The sequence below is a fragment of the Glycine max genome, chromosome 19 (genome assembly GCF_000004515.6).
Source record: "Glycine max cultivar Williams 82 chromosome 19, Glycine_max_v4.0, whole genome shotgun sequence".
NCBI lineage: Eukaryota > Viridiplantae > Streptophyta > Magnoliopsida > Fabales > Fabaceae > Glycine > Glycine max.
The window spans coordinates 50727064-50750249 of record NC_038255.2 but is presented as its reverse complement, the minus strand read 5'-3'; the positions used below and the strand labels follow the sequence as shown (position 1 = coordinate 50750249).

Below are 23186 nucleotides of genomic sequence, written 5' to 3'. Positions count from 1 at the left end.
ACATAAATTGTATTCATCAAAGCAATTTAATTATATGGCAAATATTATGCATACAGTAGATATAATAATAAATAAATAAATAACTCAAATTAAGTCCCATAGACCAACCATTATTTGTATAAGCATTTTAGCTTTGTTACTTGCTAACATGAAAGGATCTAAATCCAAAGATGCAAATGCAAACAATATATTATCAAGAATGATATATGTTTTTTTCCCCAGTTTTAGAAAGTTGTTATTTTTTTCTTATGGCTTTGGTTACACACCATTAGCACAGCTTCAACCTCTTTTCCTCTTTTTCATTTTTTTTCCTCCTGATAATACAAGTATATACCCAGTCTTACCCAGTCAGAAAAAAATAAATAAAGAGAAAGAGAGTTCGAAGCTATGTTAATAACAGGTATATATAGAGTCATAGACACACTTCAAATCCGTAACAGCATTTGTTTTTCCTTTTTCCTGACGATATGCAGCAAAAGTATCCATACTTCAAAATGGACGAATGGTTATGGTATTGGGACAATACATTGAGAGAAGTTTTAGGATTCTCTTAGCTCATAGTAGTATCTTTCAACTGTTTCTAACACAATTTTAGTTCCAAAATAATTAAATAAAATGATAATATTTGATTGAATCTAAATAACTTAAATTAACTTGTAACATATCAATTTTTTTCATAGACACCGGGTATCTGCTTTTGATGGAAGCAGTATTGTGTGAATTGAGTAGGACTAAGTTACTTTCTGCACCTCTTTTTTGGCTTCCAGAATATAAAAATACATTCCGCAATTATTACAGATTTTGACTTCAAGAAATGTCCAATCCGAAAGGTAAAAAAAATATCTCGGAAAGGATGAAGGAAGTAACTTGGAGGTGCAGGAAGCAACAGCCGAAGAACAGGCGCAGCGCAACTAACAGTTAGCTCGGGCTGAGAGAACGAACGCTAACACTAACACCGCATTCAGAGCATTTTCTATTAACACCTCCATTTACTAAATACACTGTCCTTTTCTTTTAATTAATTTTCTATGTAAAATTACTTAAATAATCTTATTTTCTCAACTTTTGTAAACATCACTCCTCGCTCTAGTTACACTGCACTCCCCATCTATGAGGAGTTGCGATGGCTGCAAGAAGTAAAAACTGATGTGTTGTGATGATGAAGAGCACTACAGGTGAAGCATTGTGCAACGAGTTGAGCTTTGAGTGTAAGGGCTGAAATTTAATTTATGGAATTTAAGGTGGGGAGTAAGTTAACATATTGTAGTAACTTTTGATTAGATTTGTTTTACTTTTCGGTCATATTGACATGTTAGCCGTTGAGTGAGTTGATCAATTTTGTGTTGTATGATTTCCTTGTTTTCATAAGGTGTTTTTGAAAAGAAAACCGAGAGGAGTGCAATGAAAGTGAAACCATAGGTGAGGGAGTACGGAAAAACCAGAAAGGAAGAGTGCAGTGAAACAGACGCGTGAGAAGTGATGTGTGAAAAAAGAGAGGAAAAAAAATAACATTATTCATCAGAAGGCTTCCTTTCAACCCTGTTGTTCTAAATCCTACATGATCTCAAGAAAAAAAAATGAATAAGAAAAATCACCAGATCATTGACCAAAAAACATAGGGATCAATCAATTGATTTAATAAAATCCATTTCAAAATATTCAAACATGAGAGATTAAATCAAAAATCATTTGTCTAAATGAACAGCTAGCATGACTGAGCAAAGACACCACAAAGCATCAAGGGCCTGCATGGTGTGGGGTGGGGTAACGAATTTTAATGACACAGAGACACAACATTGACTAAAGTCTATTACCACTTTGATACTGCATTGAAGTAGGCAATGAATTAAGAAACCTACTGAAACTTCGGCTCTAGCTCAACTTCCTCTTTCATGAGGTGCTAGCATGCTTCTTTTGGCCATAATACTGCAGGGCAAATGCGAGGCCCAGTATCAACAATGGCAACAGGAATTGCAAGATCTTTACAACAAATCCAGAAGATTGATTGCCAGCGCCATGTGTTTGTGTAGGTTGTGGCAGACTATGGCTAACTTTGGGTGGAAGAGTGGAAGTGTCAACCTTCCCAATGAAGTATTTTTCCATCATTTCTATAGCAGAATCACTGTGGCCCACATCTTCAAAATCAATGGTGGCATCCTTCCCTATAAAAATACATGGCTGAGTTTCTTAGTCCACTCCTTTCCAGTTACTACTTCTGCTTGCCCGACCTACAGACGGATAATATGAACCAGCCAACAAAGAGAAATTGATTACCTGTTGACGTCAGCAAAACTTCATCACCTCCTGGATGCTCATCCAAAAATGGTGTGATATCATACACCTGTCACAGTGGAATGCATTTCATTAAGTATAATAATTTGATGGGCACACTAGTCATAAAAGTTGAAGTTTTAAATACCAATTGTAGAGGGAATATAGAATATTATTAGTGTTAGAATTCAATTTGAATCTGTTATGGCCAAAGAATTGGCCAGAGGATTCCTAGATTCGAGAGCTAGGTCTCTCCAAAGCAAAGATAAGAAAAGATGATTTTATTCAGTCTGCTGATTTTCATTACACATTTCTTTATATAGAGCTTTAGTGCTAACAGCTTTTCCTATTGATTCTGAATACAGGGCATAACAGAAAAAGGATTAGATCATAACAGAATTACAAAATAGCAGACAAGGTAATCTTCAGGAGCCAATATCTTCCTGCCACGTCAGCATTCCCTTAGCCAAGCTGTTATACGTAATCCTTCAGATATTGAGGTTTGTTCACCACCCTCCTTTGCCTGTGATTCGTATCTGTGGTTTCTGTGATTTGCCTCTGCTGGTGTGAGTTGCAATTGTGGTGTCTCTTATCTTGGTCCTTCATAGCGTTCATAACAGAATCTTTGGCACATATTCATTTGACATCTACAAACGACGGTAAGGATACGTATCTCATTCCATTTTATTAGTTTCTTTTCTTTTTTTTATCCCTCTTCTTCAGTGCAAAGCACTAAAACATGACATTTTTATGCATTGTATTTACTAATATCATAGACTTATAAATTTCTAATAGATCCATCCTATGGTCTGATAACTAGGAAGAATAAAAACACCACTCTTTTATTGACTAGTCAATTCATAATCAAAAATTTATTTCTCCAATGTACCCTGTTGAATGCATCTTGACAAACGTATATGCCTAACAACATTAGCAGCCCCAAAAGTTTGTAGACTAATCATTGATGAATACATATTTATTTCTCTCTAGGAATAAAGATGATGTAAAATTTAAGGGAAATGTGATAATTCATCAGATATGATGACATTATTCAAAGTTATTCAAATGAATATGAATTATTCAGATTCCAACTTCAATCCTTTAGTAGATATGGGATTGCTAGATCAATTATAGACTCAGTTTGAACAAAAAATTGTTAAACCTGGGGTACTGAGGATGTTGCTATTAAAAAATGTATCAGCTGCCAGGGAGATTCTTATAGAAGAGGATAGTGAAGATATTAGCTTAGGTATCCAAGATACTGGACAAGACATGATTAACCTATCAAGAGCTGCTTGTGACTTGTGAGGATGTTGATTTCACAGATGAGATTCTTCCACGTCCAGATTTTTTAACATTTTAAAGAATGAATATATCACTTCACCAACATGTTGAAAACTGTCTGTGTCATTACAACTTACAATAAATAATAATTACTGAAATACTCATGATGTTACGGGTCTCATTCATCATACACTGCACAATTCAGTAATCACCTTTCTGTTATTCTACCGCGGGAAAAAAAAAAAGGAAAAGAAATGTTCAATAACTATGTAACAATATGTGATTCTACATTAAACACGTCTGAAAATTTTCAATAATTTTTGTCTACTTGCCAGTAGCTTAGCAATCAATCATGTATTAGAATTTATGTACAGACTACTGTCCAAGAGTATGGGAGAGAGAGGTAGTGGGTTTTAGTATGAGTGATCTATTTGTCCAAAAATTCCTAGGTACTTTGGACACATGGTCCTCTTGCATATATACCCTTTAACTTTTTCTAACCTACCAATGTAGGACTTGTTCTTCAACCAAAAGCCTCCCATAGCAAAAAGAACTCAACTAAAAACTGCAACAATCATGGTTTCAGGAAGAGCACACCTAGCATGCATTGATAATAACCAGAGTAAGGTCTCAGGTGCAGAAGGAAACTGCAACAATCATGCATTCCACAGATCTCATGCTAATAAGAGCAATGATAACACAATAATGAATCCGGTAATCATTTAATACATGGTTCAATAACTGGGTGTCAGACAGTAGTGCTTCACAACACATGACCCTTATATATTCTATACTTGAAGACATACAAAGTCTTGACAAGCCACTGCATATAACTGTGCCAACAGGAGATGTTGTGGTAGTTAAGAAGGGACCCTTGAACCTTAACAACATGATGAAGTTGCACAATGTTCTCTTTATTCCTCAATTTAGTTGCAATTGGATATAGTCTTGATTGAGGAATCAAGGGAAACAATTGACCGTAAGCTTGAAATTTGGAGACACACTGGAAATAAAGGGTTTTTGACCTTACGCTTAAGTAGGAATAAGAGGGAGTATATTCATTACACACAAGGGGAATATTACTAGAAAAAATAAATATGAGAGAAGATGTCATACTACAAGTTTCCAAGTTTAAATATTTGGGATCAATAATTCAAAATATTAGAGAAATTAATGAGGAAGCCAAAGGCATGTTTTATCGCACTATTAGTGGATCTCTCAGTTTTCAATTTGATGGAAATAAATTGGAATGTTGTGATGTATGTCATTGCTCCAAACAATGTATGATGGAACTGCTACTTTGAAGGAAAGAAATTAGTAGGATGCAAGAGGGTTGGTTGATAAATATAAAAATGCTTGGTTGCAAAGGAATACACATAGATTGAAGGAGAAGATTTTAGAGAGACATTTACATCCATGGTTAAGATGACAACTATTCAATGATTGTTGACAATTCAATCAAGAAATGTTCATGGCAGTTCCTACAGATTACATTGAGAAATTGGTATACAAAAGTTTCACAAGCATTAACTAAATATGGCTTCAACCATAGTCTATTCACTTGTTCTTTTGGATCCACTTTCTTAGTCATACTTTCGTACATTGATGAGCAAGTGATTGCTGGTAATGAACCGAATGCATGCGCATCTCTCATGCAACTAGTGTGATAATTTGGCTGGGAGGTTTATTGACTTCTCTGTGAGTCCCTTCTAAGACTCCTACACCACTTTTGTTATAATCAATAAAGCCCTTCATATATCGGTGATTCCCGTTTTCCATGAGCATCTTCTATCCAGCATCATCGCTACTAATTATGTTCTCACTAAGCAACAACCAGATGATGTATTTACTAAGGCTTTTGGGCTCTAGGCAGTTTCACGGCCCGTTGACCAAGTTGGGAGTTCTTAAATCTTAATCTTCACTCTCCAACATGAAGAAGGGGGTAATAAGGGATAACATCAAGCCTAACAACTTCCATTGCAATTGTGCTGTTCTTCATAATAGGTATAATTGTTCGGTTGAGGTTGTTGTATATTGAAATTCAAACTTAGGATAACTGTTTTTAAGACGTCTCTTGTTATCAGCAGGCTGTTACTAACTCGAGCATATATTTTTGGTCATCACATAACTACGTGAATAATATAAGAGTCAATTCTCCATAAATTTTATTAGCATGTCACTTTCAGAATAGGCATTCAAATCTGGATTGCTTGATAAGGTTTCCAAATTCTAATCTGTTGGCATTCTGTTCCAACGTTGTCTTTGTATTGCAGAGTTGAATTTTTTGTTTCTACATTTTGGTTATTAATCTCAATTCTCAACAAATCAAGCAATTCACTTTGATAACTAGTTAAGTTAGATGATTTATTATGCTCATTAACATTACTCTGAATAAAATTGATTAGCTTAATACACTGTATTGGAGATTAACATGTGGCTTCTGAACCGCATCACACCCCTATAATTAATTCCTCGGTCATCTTCATGAGCATTTAGCACGCATCATGTTAAATCCCAGAAACTGAAAACTGTGAAACAGATCAACTAAGATAGAGAGAAAGAAGAAGCAGACCTTTCCATTGATAATAATCCAGCAATCCTTTTTGTTGTTGTGCTTAGCTACCTCCTCAAAGGTCAAAGTTTTGGGATTTGAGGCCATTGCTGCTGCCTCTGCAACACAAAATCAACCACACGCACTCCCAGATTATTCACAACTAGTGAGGAAAAAAAAATAACACAAAATGGGAAAAGTTGAAGAAAAATTCTTACACGGAAGAGGCGGCACAGCACAACTTTTTTTGCCCTTGAAGTTCAAAGCACTACCTTTCTACCTCACAACTTATTTATACATCGGATCGGATCTACTTAGTTCGAACATTAATTGCTCGTATTTTAGGTATCATACATTATTCTTTAAAAGTAAGTTAGTATTAAATATACGTTTCAATTTTATTTTATTTTGTTACTTGTTGTTGTTTTTTTTTTTTAAGAGAGCTAATGCTTAGTTTTTCTTTCCCATAAATTGAACTATTATATTAAAAGCCACGCGTTCCACGAGATGGATTTCTAGTAATATATTGGATGCATGATATGCTCGTGTTTAAAAAAATGAATAATTTTTTTTGAGTAAAAAAAATGAATATATGTGGAGGTGTTTTGTGTAATAAATTTTTCATTTTTTTTGAATTTATAGTATATGTTATAATGGACTTATTTTAATTCCAACTTCATTTAATAGCGTCATTTATTGATTTAAATTTGATTTGATTAAAAATTAATAATATATGAGGTAAGACTGAATTATTTAAATTGTATATAAAATACTAGATTTAAATTAAATTATAATTTATAATACATATTTACAATAAAATACATAATATCGCTATTATATTATATTATATTATATAAAATATTATCATTAAGTAAAAAAATGTTATTATCAATATATAATTGTGAAAATATATAAAAAATTTCTCTTAAAAATATTTAAAATTTGAAGGAAAATAAAATATCAAAGTGTACTAACCTCTTCCTTAAATAGATAAAGTTACTGATAAAAAAAAAAGTTAATTTTTAAAACTCGAATATGTTAAAATTAATTTCAGATTACGATAAACTGGTGAAACAAAAAGTTAATCTTTTAAATATTGCTGTAGAGTAAAATGTCTATATTTAACTCTCTCTTACCAAAAATGTTTATATTTAATTGGTGATTACGAGAATCAACAACAATAAAATATGTAAAAGCTTAATTATTATTATGTTTATGACCGCTATAGCTAACCGCCTATGGCCTCCAGCCTCGAGGTAAGAAAACCTGTACTACAAATAGTCCAAAGTTACATTATCTTAAAACAAGTTTTGCATTTAAATACAGTAAATAAAACTATTCTTAAATTCAACGATCAGACCATTGGCTATGAAAACAGATATTTAGTTCACAATGTGAATGAATTTTCTCCTTTTTTTCATTTTATTGATTTTCTATTTGTTGTTTTAATGTGTTCAGATTTACGACTCACCTTGATTTTTATTTTTTAGAAGCAATAAAATAATTGTTTTTAGGTAAACTCATAATCATTTTATACTCACCAAACCAAACCAAACAATAGTAGTTGTTTGACTAATTGATGAGTAGAGTTTGTGCACTTGTTTTACTCCTCATCTTAGACCATTTACATTATATAGTTACTTAAATGAATTATTTATATTTATAGTTAGGTCTTGTAATTTTATATAAATTTAAATATTTTATATGAAAATTTACTCTAATATTGTTGATGTCAAGAACATATGAATTTACTCTAATAGAAAAAAATGTATGAGATTGGAGAGAGAGAATTTTTTTTATCACAATCTATTCTTCTTTGTAAATGTATAAACTCATTCAACCATCTTATTAAATGATTAATTGTATTTATATATTATTGTTAAGGACTGAAATGATAAAACTGAAAATTATATCTCAACACCTTACTTTCTATTTTTTAGCAACAAACTACTAACTAATTAACTAACTTTCTAACAAATGAAAGCTGACTCACTTATCCACTAATGGATCATGATTACTACGTACAACAAATATTAAAGTTTTTAAAAGGGAATGTTTAATTTAATTTTATAGGTATTATAATACTTAAAAAATATGATATTTATCATATAAATTTTGTTAAGTAATAATTATTTATATAAACAATTTTCATGTCATCTGCTTTAATATAAAAATAAAATAAAAAAGTTAAGCAACTCATTAAAGTATTTCCATTTGAAGATGTTGTATATGTTTTTTTTTTTTATCATGATGTAATCTGATTGACTGATTATGATTTTTACCTTTTATATTTAGAGGATTACTTTTCTACGTTTAAAAGTTTTATGTCTATTTTTCACTTACAAGTTTGTAGTTGTTACAATATATTTGTTACAAATTCAAGAGATTTATATCAGATGCAATATAGTGTTACTTTTCCGTCTCAAATGTGATTTCAAGTAATTTTTGCATAAAGAAAAAAAAAGTTATCAACTATTATGCAAGCCTGTAAAGAGTTGAATTAGCAAATTATTAGCTGGCAATTTAATTGACTTAACCCAACTATCTTTTATAATCAAATTATATTATTTTTAAAAGGATTCACTATCTTTTTTCATAACCAGATATTGAAAATTTTAGGAAAGATAAGGAAGTAATATGCTAGAACGAAAGACAAGAATGGAAGTGCTATATTTGAGTTAAATACATCAAAGTTGAGCACGACACAATTTTTTACAAATGTTTGAACACAACATCATAGGTCATACAAATTTATTACAAAAACAGCAGTGTGTGAAGGAACAAATAACAAAGGATCATCAACAATACACAACCCTTGTAATAGACTGGTAAGTTCAGAATCTCTTCCATACAAAAAGTAATCAAAGCCGTAATAATCAGCCATACATATTTATTATTTTTGCCACTAAGGGTAGTGAAGAATCTTCAACTTTCCTCCACAAGCACAAGAATTAGAATCATTCCATGCCCCAAGTTGATAACTCCATCTTTTTTATTTTCTCCAACAATATATACCGCAAGCCAGAAAACAGAAAAGAAGCAAATCCAATATATATGTTTTTGGAATCAAGTGTTGTGACCATCAGCGTGTTCCTTGAGATGGAAACCTTCCCCGAATGGTTTCTTGGAAAGAGAGAGGCGCACACCGGGGTTGTGATGGGAGCAAGAAGTGTGGTACAGCAGCGAGTTGTTCACACACTGCACATTGCTGTTCATGTACGCAGCCATGGGAAACGAAGAAGAAGTTCTACCTTTCTGATTCTTGTTCACATTCCCTTCTTCAGCGGATTCAACCCCGTCCACGTTGATGTTGGAATTTCCTTTCTTGTGAAGATACTTTGGATCGTGTTTCTTCGGGGACTGGATGAGTTCCATGTACGCTCCTCTGTTTTCCCCTGCAATGGTTATGACTCTCATACCAGACTCCTCAGACTGCGAAAGCTTTCTGTGAATACCCTTCTCCTTGGATTCACTCTCTTTGACGGTGACGTGTTTTCCGTGGTTTTTATGGGATCCAGTGGCGCCAGTGAGCCAGGGCTTGGGCCTGTCAATGGTTTTCTGGACTAGCACGGTCTTGGGATCGGGCTGTTGGGGTATATTGGGCTCGGCCATCAACTGGGAAGGTGGGAGGGTGAGGGGAGAGGGTGGAGATGCGGTGGTTCTGTTATTGTTTGGTGAGTGCATTGGGCTAGGGTCAGATTGTTTTATTATTTTTGGAGAGTGAGTGGGACTTGACACGGGCACACGGGTGTGCTTCTCTGGGGGAGATGTTGAAAGTGTGGCATTGTGGACAAGTGAAGTTGGGAGTGAAGAAGAAGAAGAAGAAGAGAATCTGTTAGGTTGAGAATGTTCTTGAACCTGAGTTGGCTGAGTCTGTGGTGATGATGGTGCTGAAGCGGTTCTAAATGCGGGCAGACCCAAAGTAGTGCGAGACTCTTGGGCAGGGGCAGGGGCAGGGGCAGGGGTAGAGCGAATAGAGGCTAAGCGGAACCATGGACGAACTGGGGGTGGGTTAGCCATGGCTTTTAGTTTAGGAACTGTTCAAACCGTGAAGGAAATAGGGATGAGGAGGAGAATGATGAGCACAAAAGTATATGGTGGACGCCATGTTATTTATAGAATCATCTAATGCCTGTAGGGCGAAAAGGAAATGTGCAAAAAATACTACAACTTGTCCCTAGTCCCACGTTCAAAGAAACAAAAAGTGAATTCTGACTACGGCGTGCGAGACAAGACTGGTAACAGCATAAAAAGAAAATAATAATAATAAGTAAGCATCTGATTCAGTAGGCACTTCCAGCTGACACAAGCTCACAAAGTAAGCTTGGTATCCGTGGTTGGAGTCATTTAGAATTTAGTTTTGAGTTTTGACATAACACACCAGCTACATGCTCACAATGGTAATGAATGATCATAGTTGTAATGCAACAATATAATTACGGCTAGCATACACCATATGCCATATGTCAAAACTGACGGCAATTTTAATTTTGGTATATACCAATACCATGACATGATGCAGCTTCCTTCATTTTACTTTCTTGCTAGTGACTTTGCTTGCAGGAGCAGTGAGGGAGCGATCCTCTATAATAGCCTCTGCCTTTCCTTTCCTTCCCTTTCGTTCTTTTCAAGATGCTTCATGCGGTTTCCTTTACCGTACGAAACTGACCTATTTCAACGTTCCAGACGAAAAGAACCTCTATGTATTTTATATAAACCAGACGTTGTCCTTCATACGTCTATTTGAAGTCAATCTGTTTCTTTATTGCTGCTGACTGTTTATGGAGGGTTCCATTCCATGGTTGATGGCTTTCTTTCTTCTTCTTTAATTAACCGTCGTTCAGAATGTGCTTTTAGCCTTCAAATTGGTACGTCCTCTTATTCTTTACGATAATTTTCTTTTGTTACACTTTCTTTAGGATAATTGTTATTTTTTTTTTTAGAGAATAATTGTTATAATACTAATGCATTTGTAGTTTTGATGCCATCTTAAAACTTAAGAAATAAATGTTTTCATAAACATAGACAATGCCAATAAATGTGATATACTGCATTATCTTAGATAGAAACCGATAAACACAGATATAACAATATTCAACTCTTTCCAACTTGCCAAATATATTACATTCGACTGAAAAATTATGTTTACCACTTTTGTTTATATATTGCCCTAATTATTATACTGATATATCACATATTTAGTCATCAATATTCTTTAGATTTAAAAATTGTATATTAGTTTTCTATATACGATTCTTTATATTATTTTTATCTTTAATATATTTATTTAATTTTTTATTTATCCTTTTTAAATAAATTATAATTTTTTTTTATCATTTTACACTTTTTAATTATTTCAAAAGTTAATTTTATCATACACTTAAAATGTAATAAGCTATTTTTTTAATTTTCAATCATCAATTAACTTTTTAACTTCTAATTAATTTTTCAGCTAATTTTACCCAAGCCCAAAAAGTATGTTATTGAGTATTACAAGTAAAATTAGTAGAAACTCGTAAGTAAATCAGATCAGGATTCAGTTAATTTAGTGATAATTTATTAAGTTGATTTTTTTTACTTATTTGTTAAAGGAGTGAATTTGAAACTTTGAATTACATGCTTAATAACTCGTTGAGTCAACTCAATAAATAACTACTTTATGAAAAATAATGATAATGTTTTAATTTTATGTATGTGTATTATATTGGCATTTGATTATATTTTGACTGAATAAATGATAAAAACTAAAATTTTGAACCCCAATTTATTAATTCAGCGAAGATGCAGATATTGTAGAGGCTCAACGTTACGAGTGTTGCCCGAAATTAACTTCAGTAACAAAATAGTATACTACTCGTGAGATTAACAAATCATGCACATCTATATGCTAATGCCTGATAGTAACAAAGTTATTTTAAAATAGGATATAATTCTTTTGAACTAGGAACGGTTATCAAATTTATCACTCTGTATCACCATTTTAGTCCTTTATAAAAAGAAATGCATGATATTTTAATTTTTAGAAAACAATTTAATTAAAAAAATTTAATGATATTGATACACTAATCTTTGAAAGATATATTAAATTAAAAAGTTCGTATACTAATAAAGAAACCTATTAATAAAAGAAAAACTGATATGTACCGCAAATTTGCTAAAAGGTCACGAAGAAATTCTTATGTGTTCTTCAAATATGAGAAATATCTTAGTCTGTATTGGTAAAACTAAAACCTCTTAACACATACTTATAAAATAACCTTCTATCAGAAACCCACATGTTTATAAAATAACCTTTTGTTAAATAAATCAATCTTGCCTTTAGTACTTCTAATTTATATATTTAATATTCTATATGTAATACACACCTAGGGTGCGTTTGATTAGTACAGATCCTCTGCAATGGTAAAAGAGAACAATATTTGAAGCAGTAGCTTATTTACTGATCAACAAGAGACTTAAACTGTATTCCTTACCACATCAGTTCCATTCTCTTAAAAATCCATACTTAAAATGCTCCATCAAACTTTGCACTTGCTGCAAAAAATTATACGAGAATTACAATAAGAAAAGTGACGAAGATGAATGCATTTCGTGTACAGTGGGTGCACCTTTGTATTTGGTTATATTCGGTGATCTTTTTTTCCGTTAGTCTTCTAAGTTTGTGCGTGTTCTTGTTCTTCTCTTTTTTCTGTTGTGGAATACCAAAAGGTAAACAGGGAAAAGAGAATAATAAAATAAATGAAATTTTGCAAATTATGGACATTATAGAGAATGGATCTGATGTGGTAAGTTGTACAATTTAAGTCCTGTATTGAACAGTAAATAAGCTACTGCTTCAAATGCTGCTCTCTTTTACAGAGGATCCGCACTCGCGTTTGATACGCTTAAGCAAGAAGACGACAGTTTTGAGTAAAATCAGAAACTGAAACAAGAGAGTGGGGGAGAGAAAGAAGAGATAAGGGAGTATTTTTGTCTTTCAAATCAAACATGCTACAATTAGAGTTATCTTGTCAGGTATTACATTTTTTTTTCAAATTAAACTGATCCATAGTGTTGAGAAAATCAATTCAAATTTTCAAATATTATTTGGAGTGGATTTAATATATAATAAATTTAAAAAGTGAAAATTATTACTATTGATCTAGATCTAGATGTGATCACTTCTAGCACAAATTACATTAATATCCTGTGAGGTTTTTTTGAAGTGCACACACAATAGTCATCCTTATTTAAGGTTTACAACAACATTCTTTATAGGGATATGATATAGTATTTTTCAAATAATTTAGCAATTAATATAATATATAAGGAGGTGTCAAAATAATATTTTTCAAAGTATATAAATAAAATAAAAAAAGAGCGATATTCTGTGCAATTCAAAAAAGCAAAGAGTATAAGTGTAATTGTTTCCAATTTCTAAGGGAGCTGGCTCTTGGAATTGTGAGAAACAATCCATCGATGCTTATTCAAAGAGTCATTCGAAATCCTCTCTATTAGCATCAATTAATTGATTGTGTGTGGATATTTGTTGAGATGTTTTGATGAGATGTAGGTAAAAGTGTCGAACCGCGTTAAATACATGTCTTTTTGCTGCTTCTTTTTTTTATAGTTTTATATGTGTCTCATACCTTTGATTCTAACTGTGAATCCGAAGGGGATTTTCCCCCAACATATACAATCAGTGAAAGAAGGAAGTTATAACCGCGATAAATACTTATTTATCGTGTACTTAGGCGTATTTCATCAGGAATATCTATCTAAAATCAGGGTCCCTGCACCTCAGAAATTTGAAAATTTGCAATTTTCGTGAATTATTTCCAACATTATTTCTAAAATATTTCCTACCGAATAAGCAAGGTGCAAGACTACAAGCACTACTCATTCAATTACGTAATAATGCGAATGTAATAAGTTCTTTACATGCTAATTTACACTAAAGAATGGTGTAATGCAATTATACAATGCTTGTCTGGCACTCTGTCATGGTACATGCTAAACGAGAATGGAAAATTTCAAAAATTGCGTTATTTGGTGTTGCCAGAAGGCAAAATTGAAAGTAAAATAGCAGGGAACTTACAATTTAGAATCTTACATTCAAGGCCATGTTGTGAACTCAAACACCTTGAACACAATGTCAATTCCAGTGGGAATCTGCCACACAAAGAGCAGAACGTTTACTGCATTCAGCGCGATGTGAAGATTTCTGGCTGTTTCATTTCCTTTTTGCATTGATGGTACCAGGGCTGCTGCCAGTGCCCATAAAGCAGTAATAGCTGGAGATTGCACAAGAATTATCATTTTTTTTTACCACCAATTTATATAAGAAGAATAAATAGTGTATGCACTAACAGAATTAAGGATTTTTATATTATTATCCAATAACAAGTGATCATGAATAGTAAATTTGTTAATTTCTACAATAATTGTAGAATTTTTTTTATTGATTGACATTACTGCATAGAAATTAAACTGTATTGTGTTATCTTTACCCTCTTTATTTTTGGTTCATCAAATACAAATTTAATCTTTACCTGCTCCCGCAAATAAATGTGGACCGGGAAAAAGCTTTCCTGTCCTAAACCATGTGTTCACTCCTCCACCAACTGACTCAAGCACCCCAAATCCTAGAAGTATGGATCCTGCATTGAAGTGTCTATCCTTATAGGAACCTTTTATCAGCTCTTTTCTTTCCTGAATATGAGTATCCAACATATTAGATGCTTCATCAGATTCAGATACAGAATTTAGCATTCCATGATTAGCTCCATGCATTTTACTGTTTTATTGGCTGCCATTATAATCCAGCATCCAGAAATTAATGAAACAACCACACGCTATGGCATTGTCTAAATTGTTCGTGTAATGATATAAATCAGGGTATGCAGAGAGACATACATTATATTGTTTCAATACACTTTTTGTACCTACCTCAGTGAGTTGCTGTATTTGGAGTTCAACTGGTGATGGTGCTGCTTCTTCCACTGGTTTGCCATCTGGGGTGACTGGGTTAGGTTTGACTTGTTTCTTGAGTTCATTAATATCATTCTGGATTGTCCTAACTCGCCGCCATTGCCACCCCAAATACCCTGCCCACAAGGTATACAAGAAAAAAGAACCCATCACAATGGGGTGTATGAGAGCAAATGATCTTCCTTCCAATATCCCAAACTCTCCTCCAACAGCAAGAGCATCCTGTGCCAATAACACAACACCCATCATCACCATCACAAAATCAAATGAAAGAATGCGAGGGAGGATGCAGATGCTTGCTTGCCTTGGTTTCTAATAACAATGGAAAAGAGATTGCTGAGAGGGAAAGAAAGACAGGCTTGAGAGCATCGATGTTTTGATCTAAGAAGGGTAAATTTTGTGGGTTAGAATCTTTTGGGATATTTAACTTTGAATAGATGGAAGGAAATGGAACAAGTTTTGAGGTTGATGGGCGTGGCAGTAATGGCTTGTTAGGAAGAATTGGAAGCTTTAGAAGAGTGAGTGTGGCGGCCATGAGTTCTTTGAGGGAGACAGCAGCACTCAGCAGAGTGAAGGAGAAGAAATTGAGTAGCTTAGTGCAAGACACGGTTGAGGTTCTACCCTGCAAAAGATAAGGAACTTATGCCTAAGATGTTACTCTCCCTTCACTCAGCTTTCTTTGTGGTTTGCTTTGAATGTGTCACTTTCTTCTAACCACTTTGTTATAAAAGAAAACAAAAAAGTTCAACTATTCAAAATGTTTTATGTTCCAAGATGCTACTCCTACCAGTTGTGTCTTTGCTTCAAACGAGTATTATTAAGTAAACAAGAGTTTAGGTCTGAAAATCCTACTTGATTGGAAGTAAAAAATTGATGTTCTATGGTGTGTTGAGGTGATTAGTCTTTTATATGTCAATAACTTTTTAGATATAGGTACCAAAATATAAATTACTTTAATTTTACTCGTTTTTAATCAACTTAATTTTACAAAATTAAGATCATTTAAAATTAAGTCTGGGAACACTCGCCCAAATACATCCACTAACAAAAATGGAAAAATAGTAAACTTATAAAAATGTTATTACTATGGGTACCTTATTACTTAAAATAAATAACTAAATTCATCTTAAGAAGATATAATGTCCATCAAATTTTAAAAATTATCATGTAAATTTTTTAAAATATATTTTTAATTGGTTAAATTATTTTTTTTATTAGAAAATGCCAAAGACTAATTTACCTGATGAATTACATATTTTTAAAACTTATGTAATAGTTTTAAAATTTTAAATAGTAATATATATTTCCTATTCTAAGATAAAAAAAATTTAAATAAAGAAATTATTTTAATTGTTTTTCTACGATAAATATATATTTAGTGTCAAATTTTATTTTTTATATTTTATTCGTGAAAACTATCATAAGTTAATATCGTTCCTCATAATTCCTGTAATAAATGCAGAAAATATGAGCAAAGGTTACTAACATGCTAATTTCCTTTTCTGTGAAGGGTGATCCAAACCTAATGGAGAGAGGGAGTATCTCGGGTTGGGCCTTTGCTTCCTGCAGCACAAAACTTTTTAGTATCCTTAGCTAAGCTTATCCTTTCCCCCTCTTCCTTATCTCAAACTCCATCGCACCTTTGTGGTCAAGTCAGCGTTGTCGCATTAGCGCAACTAGGGCATCGCACCACATTTCGTCATGGACAAGTAACAAACTTAGTAAGAGGGGTTGAAGCCATGCATGTAATTCGGATTGCCTGATCCATAAGTTACACTTTTTTCTTAGTTTCCAACAATATTTTTTATTTCAAATACTTCGTTTCTAGGCTGAATTTGTATTGTTGGAAAAAAAATTACGACAACTTTTTTAAAAAGTAATTGGCTGGGCGGGTTTTGAAAACAGCCCAGGTAACTTTTGCAGGCTCAGCCCATCATATACATTTGTCGCCTCTCCTGATTACAATGGTTTGCATTTGTCGGATTTTACTGTTGATTTCATGATTGAATTGATTTGCAGAATCTGAATCATACGTAACAAGATTGAAGATTCCATGCCCCCGTGAACAAATATATATATATTTAGCTGTTGTACGGACAGGAAGTCAGGAACATTTTACAGGTACAATCCAAGTTGTATTTTTCTGCTTTTCTGAACTGCTTAGGACAAAAGCACAAGATAGACAGAAGCAGTTCAAAAAGCATATGGCAATGGCATGATACCTCTCTCTCTCTGTAATTTCTACGAGTCCAATCAAATGGCCAGAAGTTTCAATCTTATAAATGCTGGGTTTTTTTTACAGTAACTTCTTAAAAATGTTGTTCAAACTTAAAACATAACATATGGGGCGGAGACCTGGGTGTGACAGTGAAACTCCTTACGTACCGTGCGAAAATTTTCATGATGCGATCACAATCGTTAGATTTTGTTGATTTTAAATCAATGGTTCAAATTTTTATTTTCTTTTTTCTTGCTTTTCCTAATTTACGCCCACCATCTACCCTTTCCCTCCCTCCTCCCTCGACATCTAGCTCCTCCTCTCCTCTGCCTTGGAGAATCAGGTCCGCCACTCCACCCTCCCTCGCTGCCTCAACGGCATGTCGGTGCTTGTCACTGGGTTTTAAAAGTTGGTTCCAAAATCTGATCCAAGGTGGGCCCGGAGATGGGCTTAAAGAACTTCCCCAAGCAGTGGCGCGTGGCGTCTGGGCGATGAAGTTCTTTAGCGACCAAGACTAGATTGACATCATCGATTCCTTCCAGAAGTGTCTCTTCGAGAACATGCACGGGGTCGAGGCCACGGAGGCCAACAAACTCAAAATCTACGGCAAGGATTTCGTGGTGTGGGCAAAACCCAAAACTGCCGATGATTCCATGTGGGAGGACGCAGAGGAAGCCTTCTCCAAAAGCCCCACACTGGTTAGGTCAAACCGAGTATTCCTTCTTCTCCGACAATGAGCAAATAGCTGCATCAGTAAACTTTGCCGCCACGGGAGATGGCGATGAGACCGAATGAGTGTACGGCATCCCATTCGACGAATGCACAGGAGAACCCGGACTGAAAGAATTAACAGACACCGGGACTGGAAGATCTGCTGCCCCTTCAACCATCAAAGGGGAGGAGGAAGGGGGGAGGGGACGTCATAGATGGTGGGGCCGAGGATGGCATAGGCGGAGCACACGAAAGGGGAGGGGAGAAGACAGGAAGGGTAAGGTAGATGGTGGGGGTAAATTAGGAAAAGCAAGAAAAAGAAAATAAATAAAATAAAAAAGAAAGAAATTTTTGAACCATTGATTTAAAATCAACAAAATCTAACGATTGTGATCGCATCGTGAAAACTTTAGCACGGTGCATAAGGAGTTTCGGTTACGCACCTTAGTCTCCGCCAACATGTGGGTGTCTGGGGTTCTGTGAGTGTGTTTATGCATGCTTTCCTCCACAAAATTGTTTAACCATTAAAAAATATTTTATATGAGTGAAAAGATAAAATACGACACACTAAAGATAAATTAAGAACCTAAATTAAATTATATTATTATGGTAAAAACTAGCTACTATTCTTAAATCCTGTGACAATAAAAGATTTATTTAAAAAAAGTTAATTAATACTTACATTAAAGATACATTAACGACGAGAAAAAAGAGGGTTTACGACATTATTATATTATGGCAAATGCTAATTAAAGAACTATGAAGAATTTTTTTTATTAAAATGCGAAAATATGTGTTATCCTATAATTTTAAAATGCACTCTCATATATTTTTAACAGAATTTTTAATCTTTTAACTGATACCCTAATAACACTAATGAGTCATACCCTTACATTATAATTTGTAATTCTTTCAACTTCTAACAAGCCGCAAATTACTTTGAAATGAAACAAAACCAATAATATTAAATTCCAGGCTATTACATCCACAAATTGTTGGGTCGCTTTAACGTAGGATATGAATAGGAAGAGACGTGGCAAATTTTAAATCAAAAGTATGATCAATACTGTCCTAATTTGCTAGGAATTAACTTTCTTATGTTTGATTTGAGACAAATTTTGTCAAGTATTCCATGTGTAATATAGTAAAAAAAATAGTATATATAAATGAGGAAAATTTCTTATCTTATATTAATAAGTCGGCTTTTATAATTGTTGATCTTATTGGGTCGACGTCACATGGCTATTGAACTATCATCATTGTGTTTGTTTTCTATTACTATTAAAATATTTGTATTTCTCTCATTTTTCTTTTTTACTGCATATTTTTTTATTAGTTTTTTTGTTTTTCAAGAAAGGTTGGTATTCAAACAACATATATAGATGAAGAAGAATACTATTTTAGGGTAAGTGAGTGTTTTTAACAGCTATAGGGGATGTATGGTTTTCATTTTTCAATTTAATAGTGACTCAATCAACCTACATGAGACTAGGAAGGAAGGAAAAGTTAAAGGCATTGCCAAAAAAAATGAGTCAACAAGTCCAAATTAGTACCTTAATTTTCGTCATGCATGAAAGAGTTGTGTCGGTTTTCACTTCTCACTGCACCAAACCGATGCTATCTGCCAAATGTCAATCCCAAATCCTACTATGAAAGTTACCTATCTGCGTGGAAAGTGAAAATCAATTTGACACTCTCGGATTTTATATTACAATTTGTAATATTGGTGTGCCTAAGGAATAAAGGAGTTCAAAGTTCGGACATAAACTGAGAAGATGCCATCAAACCCTACTTGAAGGTAGAACATTAATCCTTTTGACAAGATGCATGTATCCCAACTTTCATCTTTAATAGTGACTTATGGAAGAATTGTTCATAAGTGGCGTTAGTTGACTAAAAAAAATCAATTTAATTAAGGAGTCAGGAACACGGCCAAGAAGAATCGTTAATAAGTGGCGTTAGTTGACTAAAAGAAATCAATATAATTAAGGAGTCAGGAACACGGCCAATGTAAGTGCAAAAAAAAAAAAAAAAAATAGTATTATCTAAATGTTTAATTAACAATGCTCTAGAAACTATATCTTTAATTGCACTCGTATATTTAAAATTTAATATGTGAGTCTGTACTTATTTAAAGAATCTTTCAGAGTAAAAAATTTGAAGAAAAAAAACTTTTTAAATATTTTACCATTGGTTTGTACTGATTTTTTACTTTATCAATTTTTAAAATTACCAAATCCCTAACTTCATCATCAGTTGTTTCGGTTGAACTGTTCAATTTCTTTTTCATTTATGGTGGTTAAATATTTAATGTGTTATACAAATATTTTAACAATTTTGATTATTTCATACGACTCTATACATTTATTTTTGAATTTATTAAAATGAAAAATAAAGATTTTTTACCTTTTCATAGTGAGTGAATCATCAAAGTAATCCCTTAAAATATAAGGCATTGATAAGTTCATCTTTGAATGAAGAAATTTCTTTAAAAAAAAAATCCGAAATATATATTTCATCGGTCACATTAGTACAAACATGAATGTACAAAAAAAATCCGAAATATATATTTCATCGGTCAGACTTTAACAATCAAGTGGTCCGAACTGATGAATGGACGCACTTGAAATATGAATATTTCAATTCGAACTGAAAAGACTATGAACTATACGAGCAAAGGTGAAGTATCCATAAAGAGCGCTTAAGTTAGCAATCAACCTCACTTAAAGTATAATATTAATTGTAATAAATGTGCATACATTTCAGCATTTGGGGTACATATAGGGATTAGATCTTTAATAAAATCAATGTCACCCAAGGTCCCTTTTGATAATTTTATTACTTCACCCATTCTAATTTACACTACGTTTTAACAAAAAAAATTATCAATTAATTTTTGTTTTACAAAACTAACAAAACAGTATATTTATTTTTCATGAAATACCCTTAGTGGAAGTAATTGTTATTGTGTAGTAAATAAGAAAAAAAAATAATTAATAAAAGAGATAAATGATAGGTTAAGAAATTATGTAATATATTTTGTGAAATTCAAAATATTAATTATATTTCTTAATATATGTGTTAAAATTTATATAAAATAAAACGAATAAAGTATTAAGTTTTGACTTTGGTCAATCCTTATTAGCAGGGCCGGAACTGTGTATTGTTCGACCGGGACAGCCGCCCCTGATAATTTTTTATTTATTTAATATCTATAAAGCCCCCTTCCTAATATATGTACACAAACATTAAAATATTTGTCTCTTAGTTGTGTAATTGCAGAGGGTATGCAGCTTTTATCTATAAAATAGGAAACAATCCGATTTATTTATTTGTTTTATTACAAGAAACAAAAGTTTTTCTTTTTACCGCAAAAAGCTTTTATCTTGAAACAGATATAGTTTTTATCTTTAAAACAGATATAGCTTTTATTTTATCTTTAAAACAAAAAAATAGCTATTATCTAATAAATATTATCCAAACAATTTCACGGATAATGAGAAGGTTCATTAGAGAATTTCATTACAACATTATGAGCTTGATGTATTAAACCATTCTGAATTTCAAGATATATTAATACTTTATGAGCTATGCAAAGTATTATCATCTTCAAGAAAAACAGTCATTTATCATTTAATTGATAGAGTAATTCGTTTTGTGCTGACTTTTTCAATTTCAATTACTTCCATAGAACATGCTTTTTCAGCTATGATGCTTGTGAACACAAGGTTTCGCAATAAAATAGAAGATGAATTTCTCACAAATACTTTGACAATTTATATTAAAAAAATATCATGATCTATGACTTGAAAGAAATCTTTTTTATTTATGTGTTTTTTTCTTCAAAAGTAGTTACATCTACTTCCATGGATATATAATATTCTATTATTGAACTAAATTTTAAACAATTATTAATGATAAAAAATTTATCATTGTTTAATTGTCTACCAAGTGAAAAAATTCCGTCCTCTTAAAGTTTTTTCTTAATTCCTCCCTGCTAATAAGATTATTATGATGTAAAGCGGATTGTGCTTAAACCTAGACTACAACCTTAGATTTTTAAATCATTATCTCACTGTGTATAAGATTATTGACTTTATAATTATTAACTTTATTGAGATTACTTACTTTCATAATAATTATTTTTGATAATTTATAATTGATTATTGATTGGGTAATAACTAGTTCAAAGTGTTCAAAAATAACTTTTGGTATATGTGTGGTAATGATTTATATCTTCTAATTAAGTAATCAAATGTTCAAATTTTGGTTAGTTATTAGATGAAAAATAAATTATTCTAAAAGAGAATATTCATCTTATGTGAGCTAATTGTCTCTAATGAATTTGTCACTTTCAATTGAAGTTAATTTTGTACCAATATCATGATTAACAAAAAAAATTACTTCAAAATCATGCAATAATAAATGATAATTATAATTGGTCAAAGTTCACAAAAGCAAGAGCATCTACAATAAAAGTTGCTTTATGGATTCTTTATTAAAAAAATATATTTTGGTGTTCCACATAAGATTTTAAAATTAAAGAAAATTGATTGCTTATATAATTTTATATTAAATATAAGAGAGAGAAAGAGAATATTTGTGAGTGTTAAGCAACTTGTTTGTGAGTTGTAAGCAACTAGTTAAGAAAAACTCTCATTAGGCATTCAGCAAGGAAAAAAAACTTTTGTTGGAGAGAAAATTAATCAAGTTACTTAATATTAAGATTACGGTGCATAAATCATATATTTAATTGCATCATTTAAAATACTTTATATAATATGTATATGTAAAAATAAATCCTTAACAGCGGCTGTGCCATAATCCGAAATGCTCAATTGAAGGATTTTATTTCATTAATGACAAAATTGTATATTATGAAAAGGGATAGTTCATTTAAACAATAATTTCCCAGTATACAAATCAAATGATACAACAAAGCAGAATGTTAATCAAAGTTTTGGTTATCAACACTTAATCGATCAGTTACGATGTATTCTTAGATAAATCTTAATGCTTAACCTAAAAAGACAGATTACTGTTTATACTTAATGTTCTTAAACTAATTTTCTTATTCTAAGACATGATCTAGCTAAAAGAATACATTATTTATAGCAACAAACAAAAGAAGAGAAACTGAAAATAAAAGGAGAAAGCAAAAGTAGATTAAGAAAAATAAGC

The 23186-nt window shown here is 32.3% G+C and overlaps 3 protein-coding genes across 3 annotated transcripts; all 3 read right to left on the bottom strand.

Moving 5' to 3' along the window:
* Nucleotides 1–1606: 1606 nt before the first annotated feature.
* LOC100306380 (uncharacterized) lies at nt 1607–6368 on the bottom strand. Its single transcript, NM_001250999.2, is given in 4 exon segments — nt 1607–2162; nt 2275–2341; nt 6128–6225; nt 6325–6368. Coding segments are annotated over 3 exon segments (426 nt in total). The 5' UTR covers nt 6215–6225; nt 6325–6368; the 3' UTR covers nt 1607–1890.
* Nucleotides 6369–9172: 2804 nt separating this feature from the next.
* Nucleotides 9173–10126, bottom strand: LOC102670397 (putative uncharacterized protein DDB_G0290521). The gene has a single exon (XM_006605210.1). The coding sequence runs from the start codon at nt 10124–10126 to the stop codon at nt 9173–9175; it is 954 nt and encodes a 317-aa protein (XP_006605273.1).
* A 3842-nt stretch (nt 10127–13968) lies between these two features.
* On the bottom strand, nt 13969–15956 carry LOC100798854 (uncharacterized). The gene is made up of 4 exons (XM_003554729.5): nt 15381–15956; nt 15035–15298; nt 14638–14797; nt 13969–14379 (listed from the first exon to the last, which is right to left on the bottom strand). The coding sequence occupies exons 1-4, from the start codon at nt 15609–15611 to the stop codon at nt 14201–14203; spliced, it is 834 nt and encodes a 277-aa protein (XP_003554777.1). The 5' UTR covers nt 15612–15956; the 3' UTR covers nt 13969–14200.
* Nucleotides 15957–23186: the final 7230 nt, after the last annotated feature.

Excerpts from the sequence above, each read along its gene's own strand:
- LOC102670397 (XM_006605210.1), bottom strand. The coding sequence starts at position 10,126 with ATGGCTAACCCACCCCCAGTTCGTCCATGGTTCCGCTTAGCCTCTATT.
- LOC100798854 (XM_003554729.5), bottom strand. The coding sequence starts at position 15,611 with ATGGCCGCCACACTCACTCTTCTAAAGCTTCCAATTCTTCCTAACAAG. Across the intron at positions 15,299-15,380 it reads CATTGTTATTAGAAACCAAG|GATGCTCTTGCTGTTGGAGG; the intron begins GCAAGCAAGCAT and ends TTATTGGCACAG. Across the intron at positions 14,380-14,637 it reads ACATTTATTTGCGGGAGCAG|CTATTACTGCTTTATGGGCA; the intron begins GTAAAGATTAAA and ends TGCAATCTCCAG.